Genomic DNA, 25,255 nt, shown 5'->3' on the forward strand with positions numbered 1-25,255 from the left:
CTGACCATGTGGTCTGGACATCAGTTTTCTAGGCATGGTTCGAGTTTTAGGCCTTGAAGAAGAAGATGGCGCCGGTTTAATATGCAAGTCAGTAGGGCTGAATACACCCTCAGAAGCTGGTGCCTGCACAGTGGCTCCGGATCCATCCAAGGTAGAGACATCCGCAGGTTCCACAGTTGAAGCATCTAGTGGCATACCGGACTCCGAATGGGTCTCAGTAGAGGCCTGCGAATCTGAAGTAGCAGGTGTAAGGGGCTGCGAATGCGCCTCACTGAGTACTGGCGAACTGGGTGGCCTGTCTCTGTCTTCATCTTTGCGTTTCTTTGGAATGTCGGTAGTCGAATGGCTTACCAAAGACCTATCAGGATAATTGAACAGAGCACCAAAAAATTAGAAGCACAAATCTGCAGACAACGGATAGTTCGTTGTTTAAATAAGGCACAAAACTGACAGCGAGGTACATCGTAGTCAGGGTCTAGGCAAGGAATATAGTACGAATGAAAATCTTTATGAAGTATTTGCTTCCCACAAGAAATGCAATTTACTTTTACTGACATCGGTTTAGAGAAAGAAAAAGTTTCCCCAAAGGAGTACTTAGCTTTTAGTTTAAGACTTCGGTTCTGAAACTCGAAAACGAAAATTTCAGGAGTCGGCCAACCGGCACTTGCGAACTGCTTCTGCTTCGGGCACCACACGGCAAGAAAGACTGATGTAATGACATCGGCTGCATGTTTTATACCCCTGACGACCTGACATCATAGAAGAAGAGACAGCAACCAACGCAGGACCCAAGACTTTGTTAATCAGGCCGACTGAGGGCTACCTGCAAGCAGATACCCCAAATGTAATGACTGCAACAGTGAAACGTGAAGAACATCGGGTCTTGAAATGGTCATTTCAGCTTATACACCAAATATTACACAGTTTCAGAAGTAAAGAAACAGTTCTGCATGTACTAAAAGAGCGCACAATGTTAGAAGTTACTGAAAATAGAAGTTCTCTTAACTTCTCTTTTCCTATCATTTTTGAGAGACTTGGAAAATGTGGATCAAGTACAGTTGTGTAAAATTTTACCGTAACTGTAGAGGTCTTCCTCTTCACTACTGTATTTTTCACTAAAGGGATCCTCTGCCAAGGGTAGCCTAACGTTGGGCGAGTACACCAAAACCTTTGGATTTTATAGACGTGTACTTCATATGTATGCTCCCCACTCATGCCGTAGGTCAATGGTGACACTGCAACGGTAAAGAGAACGACATCTACTGTTATGGTGAGATTTTACACAAGTATACTATGTCCTTCCATATCACTTTTGCAGTATTCTCCACTAAAGGGATTAGAGTAAAAAGCCCAAGAGAAGTTTTGGTAGGAGGAAGGCCCAGAAGAAGCCTCCAGAAAACCATGCAGGATAGGTCTGGCAAAGCCAGCTCTCGCTCTACGAACATCATCCAATTTGTAATAGGTTCATAGGTTCATACTAGGCTATCTGCCCTAGGGCATTTATAAGCCTAGCCAGAGTGTGTTTGGCTTTCGCCACCCATTTTAAATTAATTTTGCGAAGCCCTTTTTCGAGGTTAGTATACTGTGCCTCTGTCTAACAGTGACACAGAAGTGATACCCGTGGTAAACCTACGATCTCCCATCCACTCATCAAGAGTCAATGAGGGACTCTGCCTAACCTGGACTGGGATTTTATTCCACAGTGAAGGGAGCCTCTGGGTTATGAATCTGTCCCTCCAGCATGTCCTATTTATTTCAGTGCTGAGGTTCAAGTCTCGAGCGTAGCTCGATGGGATTTGGATTTTCTGAGATGCAGCATGTCCATTAATTCCGGGTTGGACATGGCTTTATACGTCAGGCACAGATCGCCTCTGAGCAGGCGGTATGCCACTGAGTAGAGCTGGAGTTTCTTTAACTGGGCAGCACATGGCATCTGCTTGAGCCCTTTGATCCTCTTGTTGAGGTACTTTTGGGGTCTTTCCAGTTGCTGCAGGTTTCTGGTAAGGTACATCCCAAAAGGGGCATTGTACTCAATTATGGGCCTGATGAGGGATGAGTAAAGAGGCACGATGACCTCCCCTGATCTAGATGGGAATCCCTTCATGATTAGGTGGGCTATATAAAATGTTTTTCTAACCACTTTGGCCACGTGGTTGTCAAATGAGAGATTGCTATCAACTTGGGTCCCCAATTACTTATTCTGTACTTAATGGATTACCACCTATGTGGTAATTTGTGGGCACTTAGTTTTTGCCAAAGGGAATGACTATACACTTTTTGGTATTTAGCTTGAGGCCATGGCTCTGGCACCAGTTGTCTGTTTCTAAGAGGCCCTTTTGGAGGATGCTTGTGTCGGCTGTAGAGTCGATTATGGCGCCCAGTTTGCAGTCATCTGTGAACTTGGTCAGCCACAGTCCTTCCGTGTTGGCCTGTACTTCCGAGAAATATATACCGAACAAGAAAGGTCCCAGGACTGTGCCTTGTGGGACGCCACTTGTAACTGGTTTGGAGTCTGACATGGCTCCAGCAATTCTAACCATGTGGGTTCTGTCCTTGAGCCAGTTTGCAACCCATCTAGTGACATAGGGGTTTATATTTAAGCTGGTGAGCTTATCTATAATGCCCGAGTGGGGTATTGTATCGAAGGCTTTTGCGAGGTCCAGGTAGGCTGTGTGGACCACCTTCCCCTCGTCAATGGCCTTGGTGACCGTTTCAAAGAAATCAACCAGGTTTAAGAGGCAGGATCTGCCCTTAAAGCCGAACTGGGTAGGATCCAGTGTCTGTAGGTCCCCAATATCTTTATTTATGAGGTCCATGATGATCCTTTCCATAGCTTTGCAGACCAAGCTAGTCAGGCTTATGGGGCGATAGTTTCCAGGATCTGTTGAGGCACCACCTTTGTGGAGAGGGACCACTGTTGCTGTACGCCACTCTTTGGGTACATATCCTGTAGTAAGGCTGAGAATGAACAGTAGTTTTATGTTTGGGTTTAGCTCTTCTTGGAGTTCATGTAGGACACAGCCTGGGACACAGTCTGGTCCCATTGATGCTGTGTTTTTTGCTTTGGAGAGGGCGGCTCTTACCTGAGCATCTGAGATGTCAGGGGGGCAGAACTCTGCTGGGATAGATATTTGCCCTTTTGGTGGGGAGGGGGGGGAGAAGTTTGTGCTGAACCTGTCAGCTAGGATGTTGGCAAAGTCTGTGGGTTCGGTGTATTTTTTGTCATTTTGGACTAATTCTGTGCATATCTGGGAATTCCCACCCAGGTTTCTAACATAACTAAAGAAAGCCTTGTGATTATCCTTAGTATCCTGTGCAATTTTTCTCTCTGAGCTGGCCTTAGACGATTTTATGAGTGCCCATAGTTTTTTGCTAATACTGATCAGAGATGCCTTCCCTTTTTGGGATTTTGCTCTATCATGTAGTGGCTTCCTCCTTCTTTTGTATACTTTGTTTATGGCTGGGGTCCACCAGACAGGACGTCTGCCTTTGGAGGATTGGGTCTTGGTTTTATTTGGGATTGCATGATCCATGCATTCCTGAAGGTGTTCATAGAATGCATTTTTAAAGGATTCTGTGGTCTGGGCCGTATTTTCCACAGGCCCGGGGGCTTGGAAGGATTCCACCTCGGTTTGAGGAGTGTGAAATTTGCTTTAGAGAAGTTTTTCACTGTGGCTTTCTGGGCAGGGGGTGGGGTCGGGATGTGAATATCCAGCGAGATTAGTTTATGGTCTGATCTTACCAGTGAGGGATACACTTCTGGTCTGGAGCATAGAGTCCCCATGTTGGTGATGACCAGGTCCAGTATGTTTTCCCCTCTTGTGGGAGTGGTAACAAGTTGTTCCATAGCATTTGAGTTTATAAATTCTAGAAACCTTTGGGCTAGGGTGTTGGAGCTGGAGTAATGCTCCCAGTCTATGTTTGGGCAGTTGAAGTCGCCCAATATAATGGTGTTTGGAGAGACCTTCATATTTTCCAGTGTTCTCAGGAAGGCCAAGTGGGGTTCCTGGGTTTGGGAGGGTGGTCTGTAGCAGGCTATAAACTGGAAGGCAGTTTTACCCACTGTTAGTTGCACATGGATAGTCTCTGATGCTTCGTGCTGTGCCACCAACCTGGAGGTGTGGGTATCTTTGACGAATACTGATACTCCCCCCCTCCTTTTGTGGTTCAGTCCAAGTTTTGGGGCGGAAAAGCATGTTATGAGGTATAACCTGGTAGTGCTGGGGTGCTCTCGGGAGCCTTGAACCAGGTTTCTGTTACTGCACAGATATCGATGTTCTCCATGCTAAGGAGAGTTTTGAGTGCGTGCATCTTGAGGTTTAGACTTCTGGCGTTGAGTAGCATTACTCTTAGTTTCTTATCCCTTGTGATACCTATGGAGGTGGGTTTGTATTTTGAGCCTTGCCTAAAAAAGGCACTATGGGGGTAGCAAGAGCCTTTGCCAATATCGAAAGCCCAGGGGTGACAGGTGCAAGCCGTCCCTAGCGAAGCATCGTGGCTTGTCGAGCATGCCATCCCATGCTGACAGGCATTGGATCCCCTTTGAATGACACCAATACTTAAGCCAATTGTTGAAATTGATCATCTTGTCTTCATATTGTGGCATCATTCTTGGTGAGGGTAAGATGCTACTCAAGGTCAGGGTCATACCGGCCTGGGCTACATGCTCAGAGAGCTCCTCTGTCTCTTTTCATGTAGTCCAGGGAGGTACGTCTCAGGTCATTCACACCAGCATGGACAATGACTGAGTCATATTTGTACTTGCCTTGGAGTGACCTGAGTGCTTGTGTTATGTGGCGGATCCTAGCGCCCAACAGGCAGCTCACCGTGACCTTCTCCTTGTTCAGCCTGGTGAGTGGGACATCAGTGTGCCTGACGATAGTCACCTATTACAAGTGTATCAGGTGTGTTGTTTAGCCTTAAGGGCTGTGACTGTTCGGCACACTGGCTTTGTGAGCCATGTGTTGTATGTGTTTTGTTTTGGGGTAGTGGTTGCTTGGGTGTCTGCTTTGGAGGTCTCTGCTGCTTAGGCAGATTTTTATTTAGAGCCTCCAAGTGTGTTTTTGTGTGTTTATGTGTTTGGTTTGCTGTCGTGGTAGGTCTATGTGAGACTGGAATTGTAGTGAGTGTGGTTTCCTTCTCCTCCTGACTGGTTACGCCAGTACTGAGTTGAGAGAGCTTAGCCTCCAGTTTGGCTATATGGTTGCATCTCTCACATGTGTTGGAATTTGTTGGGAGGAGGAGAGGGTTGTCTGTGTACATGAGGCAGTTGTAACATTGCCTCAAGATTCCCAGATTCACCAGCTGGACCGGAGAGGAGATTGACAACTGACCTTTGGACATGCTAGAATAGTATTGGGAATTCCTTTATAAATCGAAAAAAAGGGCCAATGGGGAACAAGGTACTCAAGGGGAGTTTGTGAGGGTGTAGTGCTTTTAATTTTTTAGTGCTGACTTATATAATTGCTTTAGTGAGCAAGTGCCAGGTAACTTAAATGCAATGTGTTATAGGTAACTTAAATGCAAAAATGACAAACAGTAACTTTCTTTCAAGTGAAACAAGGAAATAAGTACAGTAAGCAATGCAGATATCACTAGGGATCCACTGAAGCGCTGAAAAGCCGTGTTTTAGGTGGAATTAGCGTTTCAGGGAAATAAGCAAACAAACAACAAGCATACAAACAAAGCTAGATTCAGCAGGCCTGGATTTAGTCTATGCTACAGCAAACAAGGTGTACCAATTTCAGTAAGAAACAGTTCAAATATGCAGGCACTATAAGCCTTTAACCAGAAATTCCCAGCTCAGAAGGGCAGAGTCCAGCCTCTCCTCCCACAAGAGTGCAGACCACGAACCTTATTAATGTAAAATAACTGGCCTGAAGCCCAAGTGCTTAAACCAGAACTAATACACTTTTAGAATAACAGACACTGAGCCCTCAATCAGCAAATCCCAACTTAGAAGGATGTAAGCTACCTGTCCTGCCACCACAGTGCAGGCCACAAACCTTCCTAATGTAAAACAACTGGTCTGAAGCCCAAGTGCTTAATCCAAAATACTTAGAATGACAGCTACACTTTAATCACATTACTACCAAGCAGTAATAAATACAATTGAATACTTTAAAGAATGCCTGGATTAGTGCTCAAGTTATACAAACAAAGCTAGATTCAGCAGGCCTGGATCTAGTCTATGCTACAGCAAACAAGGTGTACCAATTTCAGTAAGAAGCAGTTCAAATATGTAGGCACTATAAGCCTTTAACCAGAAATTCCCAGCTCAGAAGGGCATAGTCCAGCCTCTCCTCCCACAAGAGTGCAGACCACGAACCCTCTTAATGTAAAATAACTGGCCTGAAGCCCAAGTGCTTAAACTAAAAGGCTTAGAATGAGTTACACCAAGCAGTAATAAATACAATTGAGTACTTTTAAGATGACGCAAAAGCAAAATAAAGTAGGAAGAAACACAAATACAGTAAAAGCAGATACAATTTTTTTTTTTTTTTTAGTAAATGTACGAACAGAGGACCAATTAGTAGCCTTCAGGATGCAAATGGCATCCAAGCTTTTGAAAAAAAAAAAAAAAAGCACCAGAGGAAGACACAGCCCTGGTAGAATACACCTTTACAGAAGTTTACATTAGAAGAAATGGCCTTAGAGACCCATGAAGAAAAGGTCTGCTTACAAACAGCGAAACCCAGAGATCTAGGATGAAACAAATATAAAGTTGCTCAGACTTGCAAATGGCCTTAATCTTATCCAAGTAATACCTGAGCTGTCTATGTAAATCCAAAGTGTGAAGAATCTTCTCACTAGCAGACTGCGGAGAAGGAAAAATGTGGGCAAATTAATGGAGTGGTTAAAAGACAATTCATTAACCACCTTGGACATAAAAGAAGGATTAGTACGAAGAGACACCCTGTCCATATGAAAAACTAAAAAAAGGAGTAACAGAGAAAAGGGCCTGAAGCTCGGACGCCCTCTTAGTTGAAGTAATGGCCAAAAGAAGGAACAGTCGTCCATGTACAATGCTGCAAGGAAGATGAAGCTGCAGACTCAAAAGGAGCCTGAGTCAACTTTTCAAGAACAAAATGAGGGTCCCAGAAAAGAGGAATAGTTTTCCTGAAAGGCCTAATATTTGACCTCAAAACTTGTGGCCAAAGGAGGACTCAAAGGCAGACAAGCAGAAACAGTTGAAAGTTGAGCTTTAACTGAAGAATATGCCAACCCAGCAAGGAGCGATTCACACAAGTAAGAGATCCAGAGGAATCTCCACAGAAAGTGGGATCTGGTTATGAGTAAAGCACTGACAGAAAATCTCATCCATTTGGACACACAGGATTTCCTGGTAGTAGGTTTCCTGGCCACCTGTACAACCTGAAGTATATCCGGAGGGAAAAACGCGTCTAAAAGGGATCAAAGCCCTATCACCCCACAGCATAAGGTAAAGGGTGGACAAGCGAGTATGAATGAGAGACCCCTTGACTTGTGAGAGTAAGTCTGATGTGATTGCCCTTGGCTAGGTGCAGAACAGGGAACCAGTGCTGTCTGGGCCAAAAGGGATTCACCAGCAATATTTTGGGGGAGTCTTGTCCTATCTAAAGTAGGACCCTCGGTAAGATAGGAAGGGGAGTGAAGGTGTAGACAAACACCCCCTTCTAAGAAAAAGAGAGGGTGTCCATCTTCCAGGCCAGAGGACTTGGGACTCCCTGGTGTAAAAAGAGGAAATTGTTGGTTCAGAGGGGAGGCAAAAAGATCTGAGTACCACACTGTAGGACAATATCCAACCACACATCTCTGTGAAGCATTTATTCGTGAGTCTGCATTATGGACTTGCTCACAGAGCCTGACACAATGTTTTGCTCTGAAAAAATATAAACAGCATGAAGATTCATCTGATATTAGACAGCTAGAGACCAAACTTTAAGAGCTAACTCTTTACAGAAGGTAGGACCATATCCCCCCCCCCCTTGCTTATTAATGTACCGCATCACTGTGGTATTGTCTGTAAAGATTTTGGGAGGCCCTGGAAGAAAAAGGGTATGAAAGGCTTGAAGGGCCAAAAGGAGAGCTCTCACCTCCTTGATGTTGATGTGGTCTGACCTCTGATGAATGGACCAGAGACCCTGTGCCTTGAGAGGGCCAAATGCACCCCACCCCATGTCTGAGGCATCCAATAAAAGTTCCTGAAAGGGGGCTGAGGTCTGAAAAGCAAGCCCTGCATTGAGAAAGAGCTCATGAATCCACCATTGAAGTTCTAGCTGGACACATGGAAGAAGAGGGAATAGAAAGTCTAGAAGATGACAATGATGGAGCCAGAAAGACTTTAGAAACCACTAACTTTCGCAAATGGAGTCTGGCTAAAGGTAGCATATGAATGATGGAAACCATGAATCCCAGAGCCCTCAAAGTCCCTGGCTGTAAGTGACACCCAAGGAAGAAGGGAATGAAAAAGAGCAATTAGAGCAAGAGCCTTGGGGGGTGGCAGTGAAGTCAGCATAGGAATGGTCTGGAGCCTGTACCCGAGAAAAACATGATCCTGAGAATGACTCCAGATGGACTTCTGGAATTTATCATTAATCCTAGGCTCTGCAAAAGACAAACAGCATAGTGAAGGTGCTGAAGCAAGGTCTCTGGGGAGGAAGCTTGAATGAGTAGGTTATCTAGGTAAGTAAAGGTTCTGTATCGCCCTCATCCTACAAAAGGCAATCACAGAAGCGAGGCATCTGGTAAAAACCCTTGGGGCAGTAGAGAGGCCAAAAAGCAAAGCAGAGAACTGAAAATGCAAGGAAGAAACTGAGAAACAAATATTTCCTAAAACAGGGATGAATAGGGATATGAAGACAATTATCCTTAAAATCCAGACAGACCAGGAAAGCATGAGAAAGTAGTTGAAGAAATGAAGGGACAGAATCTGAAAGGAAGGGATATTTAGAAAGGTATTGGCTGAGAAAGGTCCAAAATAGGCCTTCAGGTGCCTTCTTTCCTGGGAACCAAAAAACTTTCTGGAATAAAACCCCTTCTCCTCCTGGAAGTGGAAACTGCTTGGATGGTACCTTGAAACAAAAGGCCCTGAAGTACATCCTGAAAAAAGCAGCTGTTCCTGCAGAGGTTGGGGAATGCCCAGAAAAGGAGGAAGGGATTTCCACACCATAAACTATCCTTGACAGACTGACAGAAGCCAAGAATCCTGACTGATCCTTAACCGATTGGAAAGGGAGATGGAAAGATGAAGAGATAAAGGGACTTGACTCAGGATGGAGGGAAGCAGACAGTCGGACAGAACCTGGCTTGCCTGAAAAAGGAAGTTTCTAAATAGATTTAGCAGTAGGAGCCCTTCTTGAACCCTTCTTACCTTTGGGAGGAGGGTGATACTGTCTTTGAACAAAAGCAGGCTTACTGGGATAATTCCACTGAAATTTAGGAATAGGAGAAAAGTACAGTTGTGTTCACTTACCATAAATGTAGATGTTAGAGTGTATTCACTGTTGCAGTCATTACATTTGGGTAATCTGCTGGCAGGTTGCCTTCAGTTGGCCTGAATATCAAGGTCTTGGGTCCTGCATCGTTTGCCGTCTTCTCTTCCATGACGTCAGGTTGTCGGGGGTATAAAACACGCAGCCAACGCCATTTTATTCAGTTTTTCTTGCCCCAGATGTCAGGTGCCCCCCAAATGGGGAGCAAAAAAAAAAAAAATGATAGATACACACACACACACATATATATATATATATATATATATATATATATATATATATCAATAAATAAATAAAACAGCAATATATATGTAAATGCACTTTTATCAACATAAACTTTACCATCATCTAAAAGCAAACAAACCACAAAGGCTTTACAATATAGTGAAGGAAAGAGAAGTTATAGAGAAAAGGGGGATGGCGGGTGGGTAACCCGGACTTCAACAGTGAATACACTCAAACATCTACATTTATGATAAGTATACACAACTGTACTATGTTCTTCTTGTTTCACTGTTGCAGTCATTACATTTGGGTAGAATCCCAAAGCTATGGATGGGAGGAGGAGGATGGAACTAAATAGCATTAGGAGCGGCTAAAAGGCCCTGCAGAACTGCAGTGGCAAAGCCTGCCCTGGACTTAGAGAAGAGAGGCAAATGATAATGCTTTGTAAAAGTATGAATAGAGCTCCAAGTAGCAGCTTCTAGAATGTCTTTGGTTGGAACTCCTCTGAGAAAGGCTGCTGAGGTAGAGGCAGCCGTGGTGGAATGTGACCAGATTCCCTTGGGCACTGGTTTACCATGATGCAAACGAATGCAGTGACTTATCCACTTAGAAATGGTCTGTTTTGATATAGCCTTCCCCTCTGATCCTGCAGCAAATGCCACCAGTAGTTGCTCAGACTTTTAGAGATTTGGTCCTGTTTAAGTAGAATCTTAGCTGTCTGTGTACGTCCAATGAATGCAGAATCCGCTCCCCCTTCTTCTGCAGATTTGGGTAAAATGTTGGCAGGCGAACAGTTTGGTTAAGAGCCACACTGGATACCACCTTAGGCATAAAGGAAGGACTGGTCCTGTGGGACACCCTGTCCGGGTAAAATGTAATAAAAGGCTCCACAGCCATGAGGGCCTCTAGTTCTGAACCCCTTCTTGCTAAAGTGATTGCCAAAAGGAGAGCTGTTTTCCAAGATAAAAACTTTATATTCGCAGTAGCTGCTGGTTCAAAAGGAGGCAGGGTGAGTTTTTCCAGCACAAAATTGAGGTCCCATGCAGGAGTTGGTGATCTTCTGGGGAGGCCTTAAATTTTTGGCCCCTCTAAGATACTGTTTTAGCAGAGGATGAGAAAAGATGGGAGGCTCCGTGTTGTAATGAGCCGAGATGGCAGAGGCATGGATTTTTATTGAAGAAAAAGATAGGCCCTTGTTCAAGCATCTCAGTCAAGTATTGTAAAATCTGAGGAATATTTGGTTTTGCTGTGTCCGTTCCTTGTGCTTGGTTCCAAGCACAGAATCTCTTCCATTTATCAGCATAACATTTTCTAGTACTAGGCCTTCTGGCTTCCAAAATGACATCCATCACAGATTTACTGAGAGGTGTTGTTTGAATAATTACATGATCAGCCATGCTGCCAGGTTCAGAGTTTGGAGCGTATTGTGCAGAATTTGATTGCTCTGCTGAGACAGTAGATGAGGTATTTGAGGCAAGTACCAAGGAGGGAGTTGAGACATATTCCTTAGAATTGGGTACCAGTGCTGGCGAGGCCAGTCCGGGGCAATTAGGATCATTTTTGTTTTTTCCTGTCTGACCTTTAGTAAGACCTTGGGGAGAAGAGGCAGAGGAGGAACTGAAGGATAGGGCATCCACTTTCCATGCTTGAAGGATAGGGCATCCACTTTCCATGCTTGTTTGTGATAAGTCTTTGTGCAGAATTTGTCCAGTTAATAATTTTGGGGAGAGCAAATAGATCTATGTCTGGGTTCCCCCATTTCTGTGTTACCATGCTGAAGACTTGTGGATCCAGTTTCCACTCGTGAGGGTCCATAAGATTTCTGCTTAGGTCTGCCAGAGTATTTTGTTTTCCTGCCAGGAATTGTGCTTGAAGATGTACTTGGTAAGTCAAGGCTGTGTCCCACAATGCCATGGCTAGTCTGCAAAGGGGGTAGGAATGTGTACCCCCACTGCTTGTTTATGTACCACATAACCATGGTGTTGTCCGTCTTTATCATTAGTTGTCCTGGATGAAGCAAGTCCTTGGGGGCTGTCAGGGCATTCTGAACAGCTAGTATCTCTTTCTGGTGGACATGCAGATGCATTTGTTTTGGGTTCCATATGCCCTGAATGCATCTCCCCCCGCCAGGTGGGCCCCCCATGCATAGTCTGATGTGTCTGCAGTTAGGGTTTGGGTGGCAGGGGGTAGAGTGAAAGACCGCCCAGTGTTTTGGTGACATGTCTCTGCCCACCAAAGTAACTCTTGTTGTAGGCAAGGAATGAGAGGAATCATTGTTTCCAGACTGTGACAATGTTGACTCCATAAACTTTTTAGATACCATTGAAGTTTCCTCATATGCAGTCTTGCATATGGAATTAGTAGAATGCAGGATGCAATGAACCCCAAAGCCTGCAGAATTTGTCTTGCAGATAACTGGGTTTTTGTTGCCATCTGTTTGAAGTATATAGTCAGTTGCCTTTGTTTGTCTGGCGTAAGGTAAACCATCTGGGCAGTTGTATTCAAGCTTGCACCCAGGAATGTAATTTTTTGAGAGGGTACCAGTTGTGATTTCTTTTCATTTAGTGTGTACCCTAGGCATGTTAGAAGCCTTTTTACAAATGCCAGATGTTGAAGAAGAATGTCCTTGTTTTCTGCTTGAATGAGACAGTCGTCCAAGTAAGGATAGATTTGTACGCTTCTTTGTCGGCAAAATGCAATTACTGGTGCCAGGCACTTTGTAAAGATCCTGGAAGCAGTAGATAAGCTAAAGGGCAGTGTAGAAAATTGGTAATGCATAAAACCTGCCTTGAAGCGGAGGTATCCTCTGCACGATTCCCTTATTGGGATATGCAGGTATGCCTCAAGTCTAGAATCACTAACCAAGCTTTCTTGCCCAGCATGGGCAGTAGCTGCTGTAAAGTCAGCATTTTGAATTTTGGAATGTCCAAGGACATGTTCAAAATCGATAAGTCCAGTATTGGACGCCAGGCATTGTCTTTACTGGGTACCAGGAACAGTCTTGAATAAAAACCTTGTCCTTTTTCCTGTTCTGGTACTGGTTGAATAGCCCCCATATCCATGAGGGACGTAACTTGTTTCTGAGTCTCTTCCCATTGATTTTGTGGCAGATCTGGCCAACCGTTTGGAATTGGCAACGTATGGAAATGAAATCTGTACCCCTGGGATACTATGTTTAATACCCACTTGTCCTGGGTAATTAACTGCCAATTTTGAGCATGAAGTGCTAATTTTCCCCTCAAGGGGGCTGCCAAAAGATAAGTGCTTGGGGATGGTAGAGGGGAGTCATTGAGACTGCTTACTGTAGGGTTGTGCTTTGTTTCCTCCAGATTTGGAGGTAGAGGCACCCCATTGCTTTGACCTGTAAGAATCCTGTGATTGATATCTAGAGCCTTTTGAGCGCCTGGATTTGCCTTGTGAAGCTCTGTTGGACACAGGAAAGGACCAATTTTTAGTAGGCCAGTGCTTACTGAATCTGGGTGCAAATCTTTTACAGTTTGCATAGATTTAGCTTTGTCTTCCATTTTATTTAAAACCTCTTCTGCCTTATTACCAAACAAAGTAACATGCTGTAAAGGTGCATCCAACAATTTAGCCTTAACATGATCAGGCAGATTTTTCTCCTTGAGCCAGGCATGCCTTCTAATCATAGATCCAGTAACTGCGGCCCTGCAAGAGGCCTCCAAGGAATCAAAACCACATTGCAAAGTATGCTTTCCAACCTGTTCTGCTGCATGCAATAATTCCTGTAATTCTTTATTTTCCACACAATCAGAAATCAACATAATTTTCTGTTTCAATAAGCCCATAACATGCTGTTGATACTTAAGCATATGAAACTGGCAGTTTAAGGCCCTAATTGCCAAGGTTGCAGATGTATAAACCTTCTTTCCCCACCTATCCAGCGCCCTGGAATCTCTATCAGAGGGAGTAGGATTTTTGGCTGTAGAGGCCTTTACACCTTTGGGACCCTATGAGATAGTTTCAGGATCAGCCGCAGGATTTTTGAATAAAAATTTGTGGGAGTCAGGAACCCTGTAATATCTGTCTTCCTTACTAGGAGCCAGAGGTAGGGAATCAGGAGCCATGTTTGATTCTGAAAACACATCAACAATGTCTAATACAGGAGGTATAGCCAAAGGCCTATGCTGAGGAAGACGGAAATCCCCAAGCCTTTTTTTTTGATTCAGAGAAATCCTGACTCTCCCAATGAAAATGTTCCCTTAAAGTATGCAAGGTTTCTCCAAATGAATAATCCTCGGGAGGAGATGCAGATGGGATGGATTCTTCTACATCTGAATCCTCATAGGGTGGTATAGAAAATTCCTGATCAGAAGAGAAACCAGAAGAAACAGAAACCTGATCTGAAGATTCATAATCAGTGTCTTGCCTAGGCCTCTTAGCAGGGGTGGTGGTGGGGAGGGAGGGGTGGGAACTCCTGATCAAGGTAATTAAGTCCTCAGCCATTTTGATCATCTGTTTTTTAGGCATAGGAGCCTGAGCACGTGGCTTATGCGTCTTTTTTTTTGGACTTAGAAGTTGCTTTTTGAAGCTGGCGTTGGTTTTATATAGAAATGTTGAGGCCTGAAAACACCCTCAGAAGCCGGTGTCTGCTCAGTGGCTCCGGACCCATCTGAGGGACAGACAACCGCGGGTACAATACTCTGAGAATCCCACAGCATACCGGACTCAGCATGGGTCTCGGTAGAGGCCTGCGACTCAAAAGTAGTGGGCATCAGGGGCTGCAAAATCGCCTGAGTACGGCAAACCGGCTACTGGCTTAGGAGAAGCTTTGTCGTCTGTTTTGGACCTCGACGGTCTGTCTCTTTTTCTTTGCATTTTTTTGTGAACTCCAGTAGTCGGATTGCTATCAGACGATATTTCAGGGTAATTAAATTTGGATCCAAAATATTTTGAAGCAAAAACATACAGACGCTTAATAGTGTCTTGGTTAAATCTGGCACAAAACAGACGGCAAGGCATGTTATGATCTGGGCCTAGGCAAGGAATACAGTACAAATGAAAATCATTATGAGGTATTTGCTTCCCACAAGTAATGCAATTATTAACTTTTACTGACATCGGTAAGGAGCAAGAAAAGGTTTCCCCAATGGGGTACTTAGCTTTAATTGAAGAATTCAGTTCTGAAACTCGAATGCGAAAATTTCAGGAGTCGGCCGACCGGCACATACGAACTGCTTCTGCTTCGGGCACAGCACGGCAAGAAAGACGGAATAAAATGGCATTGGCTGCATGTTTTATACCCCCTGACGACGCCAGCAGATTACCCAAATGTAATGACTGCAACAGTGAAACATGAAGACCATCAAAAATATGCTTCAATTCCTGCAAGGCCTTGCCCTTGTCTTGCATGGACTTAAAAAGCTCAGCAGCTGCAGAAACAAAGAGATTTGCATTATCGAGGAGAGCCTTAATATCATCATGCAAACCCAAGAGTAGCACCTCAATACAGAACCAAACACAGCAGCTCAAGAAGAAGCATCAGCTGCATCATGACTACATTTAATAGAATAGCAAGCCACTTGGGAAGAAGAGTCCGATGAGAAGAGGGGCAAAATCTTCCTCTTAGAATCAGAAAGATCAGAGACAACCCAAGAGGCCTGAGAAAGAAGAGACAAGACATACCTGGTCATATGGGTCTGATAATTAAAAGCCTGAAAGGCAAGGGTAGCAGCAATATACACCTTTTTGCCCAGCTGTTCTATGGCCCTACAGTCCTTGTCAGAATGAAGCAAATTAGTACAGGGCAAGAGATTAGAAGATTTGTCAGAAGAGACAAAGAACACAGGGGTCAGCAAAGGGGCATTTGTAGAGAAACCTACATTCATCAGACACCTTATAAAATCTATCAGGCTTTTCAGGGGCTTGAGGTTGAAAATCAGGAGTCTGAAAAGCTGCTGAAAAAGTATCCAACAAGGCAGACAAGATCGGAGGAAGAGCAGAGGGCTTAAGGGACTCCATCTGGAGGAGTTCATAATACCTTTTCTGGATGTCAGACACCTGAGAACAGTCCCATTAAAAAAATCCCATCATACGAGAGATAGTATCCCCAAAAGAGAATTCCTCAAAGGGAGAATCTGGGATAATGGAATCTTCTCAGAACCAAAGTCCAATGGAGAAGGAATCTGACAGGAGTATGCCAAGGACTCTTCCCCAGAGTCCAAGTCTTCATCAGAAGAGTTCTGCTCTCTAGCCTTCTTAAGTGGACTACATGACCAAGGAGGGCAGGGACAAACTCCCTGGGTAGGCTTCAAGATCATGACTGCATTAAACAACCCCTCTGTAAAATCCTGCCATTCACACTGGGAATCTTTGGGAGCAGGGGAGATGTGTTTAGTTTTCTGCGTCTTCTTTACAGGGACATCAGCCCAAAAGACCTTAGGAGGTTTGGATCCCTGTTGACACTCAATGTAGTGGGAATCTCCTCCCAAACAAGAATCTGTCCCTTGGTCCCTCAGATATGATCAGTGAAGATGTCCACTCAACTTCTTCAACAGACGACAGCAGAGCCTCTGAGGGCGTGCAAGAAAACAGATGCATGTCAACCTCAGACTCAGTCATGCCAGAGGAATCTGATGGAACAACAGGATCATCTTCTAGGTTTTCAACAGCTTCAAAAGAGATGTCTGGGAGAGGCAGTACAGCACCCGAATCCGTCCTAACTTTTTTGGTCATCTTCTTGAAAGACAGCTGACCTTCGAAACGAGAGGATTCCACCATAGCACCCTGTGCCAACAACTTAAGGCAATGGTTTTCCAGGTAGATAGACAAGGTAGACAACTGACTATGTAGGGTCTAAGGGACAAACGTTTGACAAATCGAGCACTTAGTATGGTCGTGAGAAGTGCACAAGCAAAAAAACAAACTGCTTGTGATGGTACTTATGCAGAATCTGTCTACCACACTGACATTTACCCTTTCTGAATGACATGCAGTGATTCTGCAAGAAAACTGTCTCTAAACATAGTCAGAGGTGACACGGTTAACAGAAAATGCAGCTGCCTGCTGCTGCTGTAGTGTATGGATGTGGGAAGTCCCATGAACATACCTATGACACAGGAGCACTGGTGGAAAAGTACAGTTTTGTACCTACCATAAATGTAGATGTCCGAACAGGATAGCATCTGCAGTCATAACAAATGGGTTGTCCTGTCGTCAGGCAGCCCTTCGGTCGGCCGAATTCCAAAGTCTGGGTCCGGCTTCGGCTGATGTCGCACTTCACCCGACGTCATCTCTGCTGGTCTTCGGGTATAAAGGCATCAGCCGACGCCATTTTACTCAGTGTTTCTTGCCCCAGATGCCAGTTGCCCTCTAGGAAAGCTACATTTTGGATAAATGCCAATGTTTCCAAAATAGTAGAAGGCAAACACAAAAATAAGCATGTATGTACATATATACAAACAAATACACCATAAGAGACTCCCCAGCTAGCTATTAGGAGGGTAAATACCCTAGGAGTACCACAGAGGGGAAGGAGGGTGGGTAATCCTGACTGCAGATGCTATCCTGTTCGGACATCTACATTTATGGTAGGTACAAAACTGTACTATGTCCTTCAAGGATGCATCTGCAGTCATAACAAATGGGTAGAATACCATAGCCAAACTAGGGAGGAGGAAGAAGAATTATGGTGTAGTTAGGATCCCTTGCAATACAGCAGTGGCAAATCCTGCTCGGGATCTAGAGTATAGAGGTAAATTATAATGCTTGGCAAATGTATGCACGGAGGTCCAAGTAGCCGCCTCAATAATGTCCTTGGTTGCCACTCCTCGTAAGAAAGCTGTGGTAGTGGCTGTAGCCCTTGTAGTATGAGGTCTTATGTTCTGTGGAACTGGTTTTCCATGGTAGGAGTAACAGAATCTTATGCAATTTCCTATCCATTTGGAGATTGTCTGTTTGGAAATTGCTTTTCCTTCCCTTCCTGTTGCATAGGCTACTAAAAGCTGGTCAGTTTTTCTGTTACTTTTGGTTCTGTCCAGGTAGTAGCGTAGCTGTCTATGTACATCCAAGGTATGCAGCAGCCTTTCCCCCTTGTTCTGTGGATTGGGAAAGAAGGTAGGTAGGTGGATTGCCTGGTTTAAAGACACTCTGGATACCACCTTAGGCATAAATGTAGGATTAGTTCTCATGGACACTCTATCTTGATGGAAGATTAGGAAGGGTTGTACTGTCATTAAGGCCTGTAGTTCCGAAACCCTCCTTGCTGAAGTAATTGCCAGTAGGAAAGCAGTTTTCCATGATAGGTGTTGAAGGTCTGCTGTTGCTGCCGGTTCAAATGGAGGGAGTGTCAATTTTTCTAGCACAAAGTTCAAGTCCCATGGTGGTAATGGTGGCTTCCTAGGAGGTTTTACATTCTTGATCCCTCTGAGGAATTGCCTGAGTAGAGGATGCGAAAAGACAGGTGGATCGAAGCTGTATTCTGCGGAAATAGCTGATGCATGTATCTTGATGGAGGAATAGGACAGGCCCGTATGTAGAAGCTCTGCCAAGTACTCCAGGATGTTAGCAATATCTATGTTCGACACATCTTTTCCTCTTTCAGTACTCCAAATGACAAACCTTTTCCATTTTCCTGCATAGTTCCTTCTTGTTGAAGGTCTGCGGGCTTCAAGGATAATGTCTTTAACCCTTTGTGATAAGTCTGGGTTAGTTGCTGTTATGTGATGTTCCAGGCAGTCAGTTGCAAGGTTTTTAGGTTTGGGTGCATGATGTTGTAGTTGTTCTGAGTTAACATCAAAGGCATCAGGGGTATTGGCCACATTCTCCCCTGAGACATGCTCCTCAGCAAAGGATACCAGTGTTGTCTTGGCCAATTCGGAGCTATCAGAATTATCCTTGGACGTTCCTCTGATTTTCAGTAGTACCTTGTGCATCAAAGGAAGAGGTGGAAATGCATATGCTGTCAGGCCTTTCCAACTGAAGGATAGAGAGTCCACCTTCCATGCTAGTGGGTGGCATGTCCTTATGCAGAATTTTTTGAGCTGGTGATTGAGTGGGGATGCAAATAGGTCTATTTGTGGCATTCCCCATTTCTTTGTGATGGCCTTGAAGATGTCCGGGTGTAGCATCCATTCGTGAGCATCCGAGGTGGTTCTGATTAACATGTCTGCTATGGTGTTTTCTTTTCCCGGCACAAATATTGCCTGTAACTGGATGTTGTAGCTCAGAGCCATATTCCAAAGGTCCAGAGTCATTCTGCATAGGGGGTATGAATGAGTGCCTCCCTGTTTGTTGATGTACAACATGACTGTGGTGTTGTCTGTCCTTATCATTAAATGGCCTTCTTTGAGGAATGGTTTGAATTTCTGGATTGCTAGTTTTACTGCCAGCATTTCTTTTTGGTTTATGTGCAGGTGCAGCTGGTCTGGAGTCCACAATCCTTGTATGCACTTGTCCAACATGTGTGCCCCCCAGCCTAGGTCTGAGGCGTCCGTTGTGATGGTTTGGTTTGCTTGAAAGTTGTGGAAGGGCAAGCCTGGGTTTGACTGGCATGCTTGAGCCCACCATAGGAACTCTTGTTTCAGGCATGGGATTAGTGGGATTTCGGTTTCTAAACTGTGCATGTGTTGAGACCATAAATTCTTTAGGTACCACTGTAGTTCTCATATGCAGTCTGGCATGGGGGACCAGGATTATGCATGATGCCATGAAGCCCAAGGCCTGCAGTACTTTTCTTGCTGTTAGCTTGTGCTGCTTTGTTAATGCCAAGAAGTAAAGAGGGAGTTGTGCTTGTTTTTCTGCAGTTAGGAATGCCATTTGTTTTACTGTGTCCAATTCCGCACCCAAGAAAGTTCTTGTCTGGGATGGTATCAGTCTTGACTTTTTTAAATTGACTGTGTATCCCAGGGCTTGTAGTAAGCAAATGACTCTTTGTAAATCTGTTGTCAGCTTGCTTTTGTTGTCCGCTTGTAACAGGCAGTCGTCCAGGTATGGTTAAATTTGGATTCCCTGTAGCCTGCAATGAGCGATTACTGATGCCAGGCATTTTGTGAATACTCTGGGCGCAGTAGATAAGCCAAAGGGCAATGCTGAGAATTGATAATGCTCTGATCCTGCAAGAAATCTGAAGTATCTTCTGCAATTTGGTCGTATGGGGACGTGCAGGTATGCCTCCTTGAGATCTAGAGTTACCAGCCAACACTCCTTGCCCAGCATGGGAAGAAGTTGCTGTAGGGTCAGTATTTTGAATTTTGGTACAATGATGTATGTGTAAGACGGACAGGTCGAGAATAGGTCTCCAACTTTTCTCTTTTCTTGGTACTAGGAAGAGTCTGGAGTAGAATCCTTTTCCCTGTTCTGTTATTGGTACTCTTTCCACAGCTCTCATCTTTGTTAATTGAGCTATCTGCTTTAGAGCTTCTGCTTTTTGGTTTGGAGGTAGGTTTGGCATTCCTCTTTTTACTGGTAAGGTGTGGAAGTGGAACCTGTAACCTTGGTCTATGGTTTGCAAAATCCACTTGTCTTTTGTGATATAGTGCCAATTTTTCGAAAATAAGGCTAACTTTCCGCCTAAAGGTGCTGCTATTTGCTCCCTGGTAGGCGGTGTCAGAGTCAAGTCACTGTGATTGTCCTGTTGCAGTGGCAGTGGTTGTGTCTGTGCCTCTCTGGTTATTGCCTTGCCACTGGCGTCCTCTATAGGCACCTCCTCTGGATTGATTTCTGCCTCTAGAGCGTCTATTCCTGTCTCTGAGATTTTGAGGAGTCTGGAAAGGACCAATTTTTGGCAGGCCAGTTCCTGCTAAACCTTGGGGGCTGAACCTGTAAGAAATCCTTAACTGTTTGTACAGAGTTTGCCTTCTCTTCCATTTTCTTCATTACTTGCTGAGCAGGTGTACCAAATAGACTGACCTTATCCATAGGAGCATCTAACAGCTTTGCTTTAACATGATCCGGCAAAACCTGTTCCTTCAACCATGCATGCCTTCTTATCACTGTGCCAGTCATGGCTGATCTAAATGAAGCCTCCAGTGCATCATAGCCACATTTTAAAGAATGGTTACTAACCTGCTGAATGTTATTCACCATTTCTAAAACATATTTCTTATCTAAGGAGTCATCAGAGGACAGCTTCTTAGTTAACTGATCAAGCATAAACTCTTGGTATTGGATCATGTGAAACTGAAAGTTTAAAGCTCTAGCTGAGAGAGTAGCAGAGGTGTAAACTTTTTTCCCCCATCTCTCTAAGGACCTGGATTCCCTTTTCAGAAGGGAGAGGGTTTTTTGCTGAGGTCGAAGCTACTGCCTTAGGCCCCTGGGATATAGTCTCAGGATCTGCAAGTGGGGCCTTGTATAGGTGGTGATGAGTGTCTGGCACCCTGTAAAATCTATCTGGTTTGGAAGGGGCTGGAGGTAAAGTATCAGGAGCAGTGCAAACATCATTAAATGCATCATCCACAACAGGCAGAACTGGAGGTATAGCTAAGGGCCTATGTTGTGGTAAGTGCAGAAAGGTCCTAAGCCTTTTTCTTGAATCTGAGAAATCTTGTCCCTGCCATTGGAATTGTTCTCTCATGGCATGTAAGGTTTCCCCAAAGGAAAATTCCTCTGGTGGAGAGGCAGATGGAATGGATTCTTCAGCATCGGAATCTTCATAAGTAGAAAAAGGAGCCTCTGGCTGATCTGTAATGTCGGAGTCATCCGAAGAATCATCAGAGGACACTGGCTCGGGGGGCTCTGCTCTAGGTCTCTTTTCTGGAGGCTGAGAGGCCCTGTCTGGGTGAGATTGGGATCCCTTAATTAAGGAGATTAAATCCTCTGCCAGAGTAAGCATTTGTGAACTAGAAGTGGGCCTATGTGAGGGGGTAAAATAAGAGCAAAACTGATAACACCAAGAAGAGTAGTTCCAGAACCGCAAAGTGAAGACAATAGTTCGTAAAAAAGGTGAGTCCTTTATTAGTTGCCAAGTGGTAAAAATCCAAAGACAGTTGGTACAAAGCAGCAAAATCAGACCAAATGGTAAAAATCCAAAGTCAGTAGGTACAAAACAGCAAAATCAGACAAGCGCTTTCGCTTGGAAAATGCCAAGCTTTTTCAAGTCAAAAACAGTTGCCTGCAGTGAGGCAACTGTTTAAATGAGGATGTTAATTAGTCACATGTTTGGTTAGAGCTGAGTTGCATTAAGAAACAATTGAGACTGTTTTGAGCAAATGAACAGCCAAATAATAAAATGAAACATTAAAATGTGCATAGGTTAAATTGACATTGCATTGTTTATACATGACTGGTAAACCAAGTGAGTGTTATGATGAAATTAAAAACTTTGCTTGTCCAAAAGGTTTGGATAGAAATACAAATACAAATACAAGTGGAAGTTTAAAAAAAGCTGTGTGTGATCCAAGTGGGTTTGAAGTCAGCAGTCCTGTGTAATATGAGAATCAATGTAGTGCTGTTATGTTAGCCTTAAAAATAGATGCTGTGATGCATATGAATTTGCACTACTTGGTGACTTGGGGCAAGTGTGTTCAATGGGCAAAGAAACAGTGTTGAAAAATAGTGAAAATAGGATGATGTTGTGTGTGAAAGTCAGAAACTCTGTGGTACTGTTGATGTATTCCAAAAAACTCGACAGTTGGAGTTCAGTACATGTCCCAATTACAAGTTGTCTTTCATGATCCTTGAACAAGTGAACCCTAACATTAGAGGAGGGGACTGGGAATCGACCTTGGAATACAGGGAGCTTGTCTGGCAACTCAAGCTAGATGCAGGCAGGCCCCCGGGGTTAAATGGCACACTTAGTATAGGCTCGGTTCTGAAGCTCAGAAGGGCTAGATTATAGCATGTCTCATCCTATTTTCACTATTTTTCAACACTGTTTCTTTGCCCATTGAACACACTTGCCCCAAGTCACCAAGTAGTGCAAATTCATATGCATCACAGCATCTATTTTTAAGGCTAACATAACAGCACTACATTGATTCTCATATTACACAGGACTGCTGACTTCAAACCCACTTGGATCACACACAGCTTTTTTTAAACTTCCACTTGTATTTGTATTTCTATCCAAACCTTTTGGACAAGCAAAGTTTTTAATTTCATCATAACACTCACTTGGTTTACCAGTCATGTATAAACAATGCAATGTCAATTTAACCTATGCACATTTTAATGTTTCATTTTATTATTTGGCTGTTCATTTGCTCAAAACAGTCTCAATTGTTTCTTAATGCAACTCAGCTCTAACCAAACATGTGACTAATTAACATCCTCATTTAAACAGTTGCCTCACTGCAGGCAACTGTTTTTGACTTGAAAAAGCTTGGCATTTTCCAAGCGAAAGCGCTTGTCTGATTTTGCTGTTTTGTACCTACTGACTTTGGATTTTTACCATTTGGTCTGATTTTGCTGCTTTGTACCAACTGTCTTTGGATTTTTACCACTTGGCAACTAATAAAGGACTCACCTTTTTTACGAACTATTGTCTTCACTTTGCGGTTCTGGAACTACTCTTCTATGTGAGGGGGTCTTAACAGGCACTGATTTAACAGTTTTGGCTGCTTTAGCCCTGGCAAAGGCCTTTATAGACATGGCTGCAGGAGGCCTAGCAGCACCACGTGCTGGGGTAGAGACATCCAAAGGGATGGTGTCTGATAATTCACTAGGAACCACAGTAGTAGGCAAAACTTCAGAGGCCGATTCAACTAAGGTAGCAGGAGCCTCAGTAGTAGTCATGGATTCGGCTGAAGATTGACCTGTTTTCTCGGTTTCGTCCGAAACCGAGACACTCGCGGCTTGCTTAACCGTGGTTTCGGCCGAAACCGCAGACCGCGAGTGTCGGTCTTTTTCTTTGCGTTTTTTAACAATTTGGGTAGTCGGAGGATCCGACGGCATAATGTACGCAAAATCTGAGCCGAAAAACTGTTCAGCAAACTCCGACAGACGCCTAAGCGTTCGTCGGTTGAAGGAAGCACAGGCTAAACAGGCTGCTACGTCGTGGTCTGGGCCTAAACAAGGTAGGCAGTAAGAGTGGAAATCTTTATGAGGTATTTGTTTCCCACAAGTTAAACAGTTATTTACTTTTTCTGACATCGGCTGAGGCAAGAAAGAGTCCCCAACGGGGTACTTAGCTTTTAGAAGTCTTCGAAGTAGTATTCGGTAGTAGTAATCTCTGGATCTGACCGACCGGCACTTGCGAACAGCTTCTGCTTCGGGCGCCACGCGGCAAGAAAGACTGAGGAAAATGGCGTCGGCTGATGCCTTTATACCCGAAGACCAGCAGAGATGACGTTGGGTGAAGTGTGACATCAGCCGGACCCAGACTTTGGAATCCGGCCGACCGAAGGGCTGCCTGACGACAGGACAACCCATTTGTTATGACTGCAGATGCATCCTTGAAGGACATCAGATCATAAACCACTGTAAAGCATATGTAAAGAGCCCTTGTGCAAGGCACCACCAAATTTCTATGTAATGCTGCAGAGACTGCAAAAGTGCAGAGTGTGAAATATAATATACCTGGTAAGGAAACGCACAACAGAAATAAGCCAAGTCATCTGTATCTGCCACAGCAACAAGCAGTTTTGCTTGAAGCACTGGGGGGGCGGGGTGAAATAACTCTACAGTTGCCCATGACAAAAGAAAAAGGAGCAACTCTCAAAAATATATTTGGACTGATCCTGTGTTGCAAACAGGTGTGATATGTAACAATAAAAGGCTGGTTAAAGCAAAAGTCTGCTGTAAAGAAAGAAAAGAAATATAACCCCACTTTTCACTTAAAAAAGGAAAAACTCTACACAAGGTCTGAAGCACTAAAATCAACAAACTGGCTCACAAAAAGTCAACATAATGAACATAAATTATGAACCTATGATTAACTGTTCCTCCACCATAGGACAGCTGTGCCAGCATTCCTGTACAATTGCCAACATCTGAATTTGACTATTAAAAGTCTTCAGAACAAATTCAATGAGTTTACAACAGGGTAATTATGAAATTATTACTGTACCACTAGTTAACCCATCAATCTAATAGCCATTACAAAAATATTAAACCCAATTCAACAATGTAATCCTTGTGTGTTGTCTGCAAAACAGAATTAGCCAAGTCTGCTCATGTAAGTAGGCTGTCTTTGTGACAGCCTAAGTTGTACATGTAGCTGTTACTACTAATTATGTAACTCCTAGTCACATTTTATGCAATCACATTCTTTTTTATCCTATGTATGAGAATCTATTCTAAAATGAATGTTGCACTTTTAATGGACTTCTTCCCAGTAAGGCAATCTAGTTACCAAAATACATACCCATACATAAATGCATCACAAGTCAAAAGCTAGACACACTTGGTCAGCTACATTTTTTTTTTTTTACTGAAATACACATCTGAAAAGCTAGAGTTTGGTATCCCTGTCCTAAATGATAGAAGCCTTGTTAACTATAACTGCAGTTTCACATGGCAGACTTATCAGTCTACAAATCTATTTCTACAATCATTTAAAAAAATGATGTGCAAGAATAACATACGGCTACGCAGATCTGTTGTCAGTATGTGTTTGGCAGCAATCAGCAACTCTTTACGGAGGTGGGCAGTCTCGGAAG

The 25,255-nt window shown here is 43.8% G+C and overlaps 1 protein-coding gene across 1 annotated transcript in view; it reads right to left on the reverse strand.

The window, feature by feature from the left end:
• Positions 1–25,255, reverse strand: part of LOC122816707 (transformation/transcription domain associated protein) — a gene marked incomplete in the record, with an annotated part of 2,794,447 nt that overhangs the window by 2,458,606 nt on the left and 310,586 nt on the right. The window contains 1 exon segment of the mRNA XM_044089697.1: positions 25,181–25,255. This exon segment is cut by the window's right edge and continues 64 nt beyond it. Within this exon segment, the coding sequence (XP_043945632.1) occupies positions 25,181–25,255 (75 nt within the window).

The sequence above is a fragment of the Protopterus annectens genome, chromosome 12.part0 (genome assembly GCF_019279795.1).
Source record: "Protopterus annectens isolate FY-2018-M chromosome 12.part0, PAN1.0, whole genome shotgun sequence".
NCBI classification, from domain to species: Eukaryota; Metazoa; Chordata; order Ceratodontiformes; family Protopteridae; genus Protopterus; species Protopterus annectens.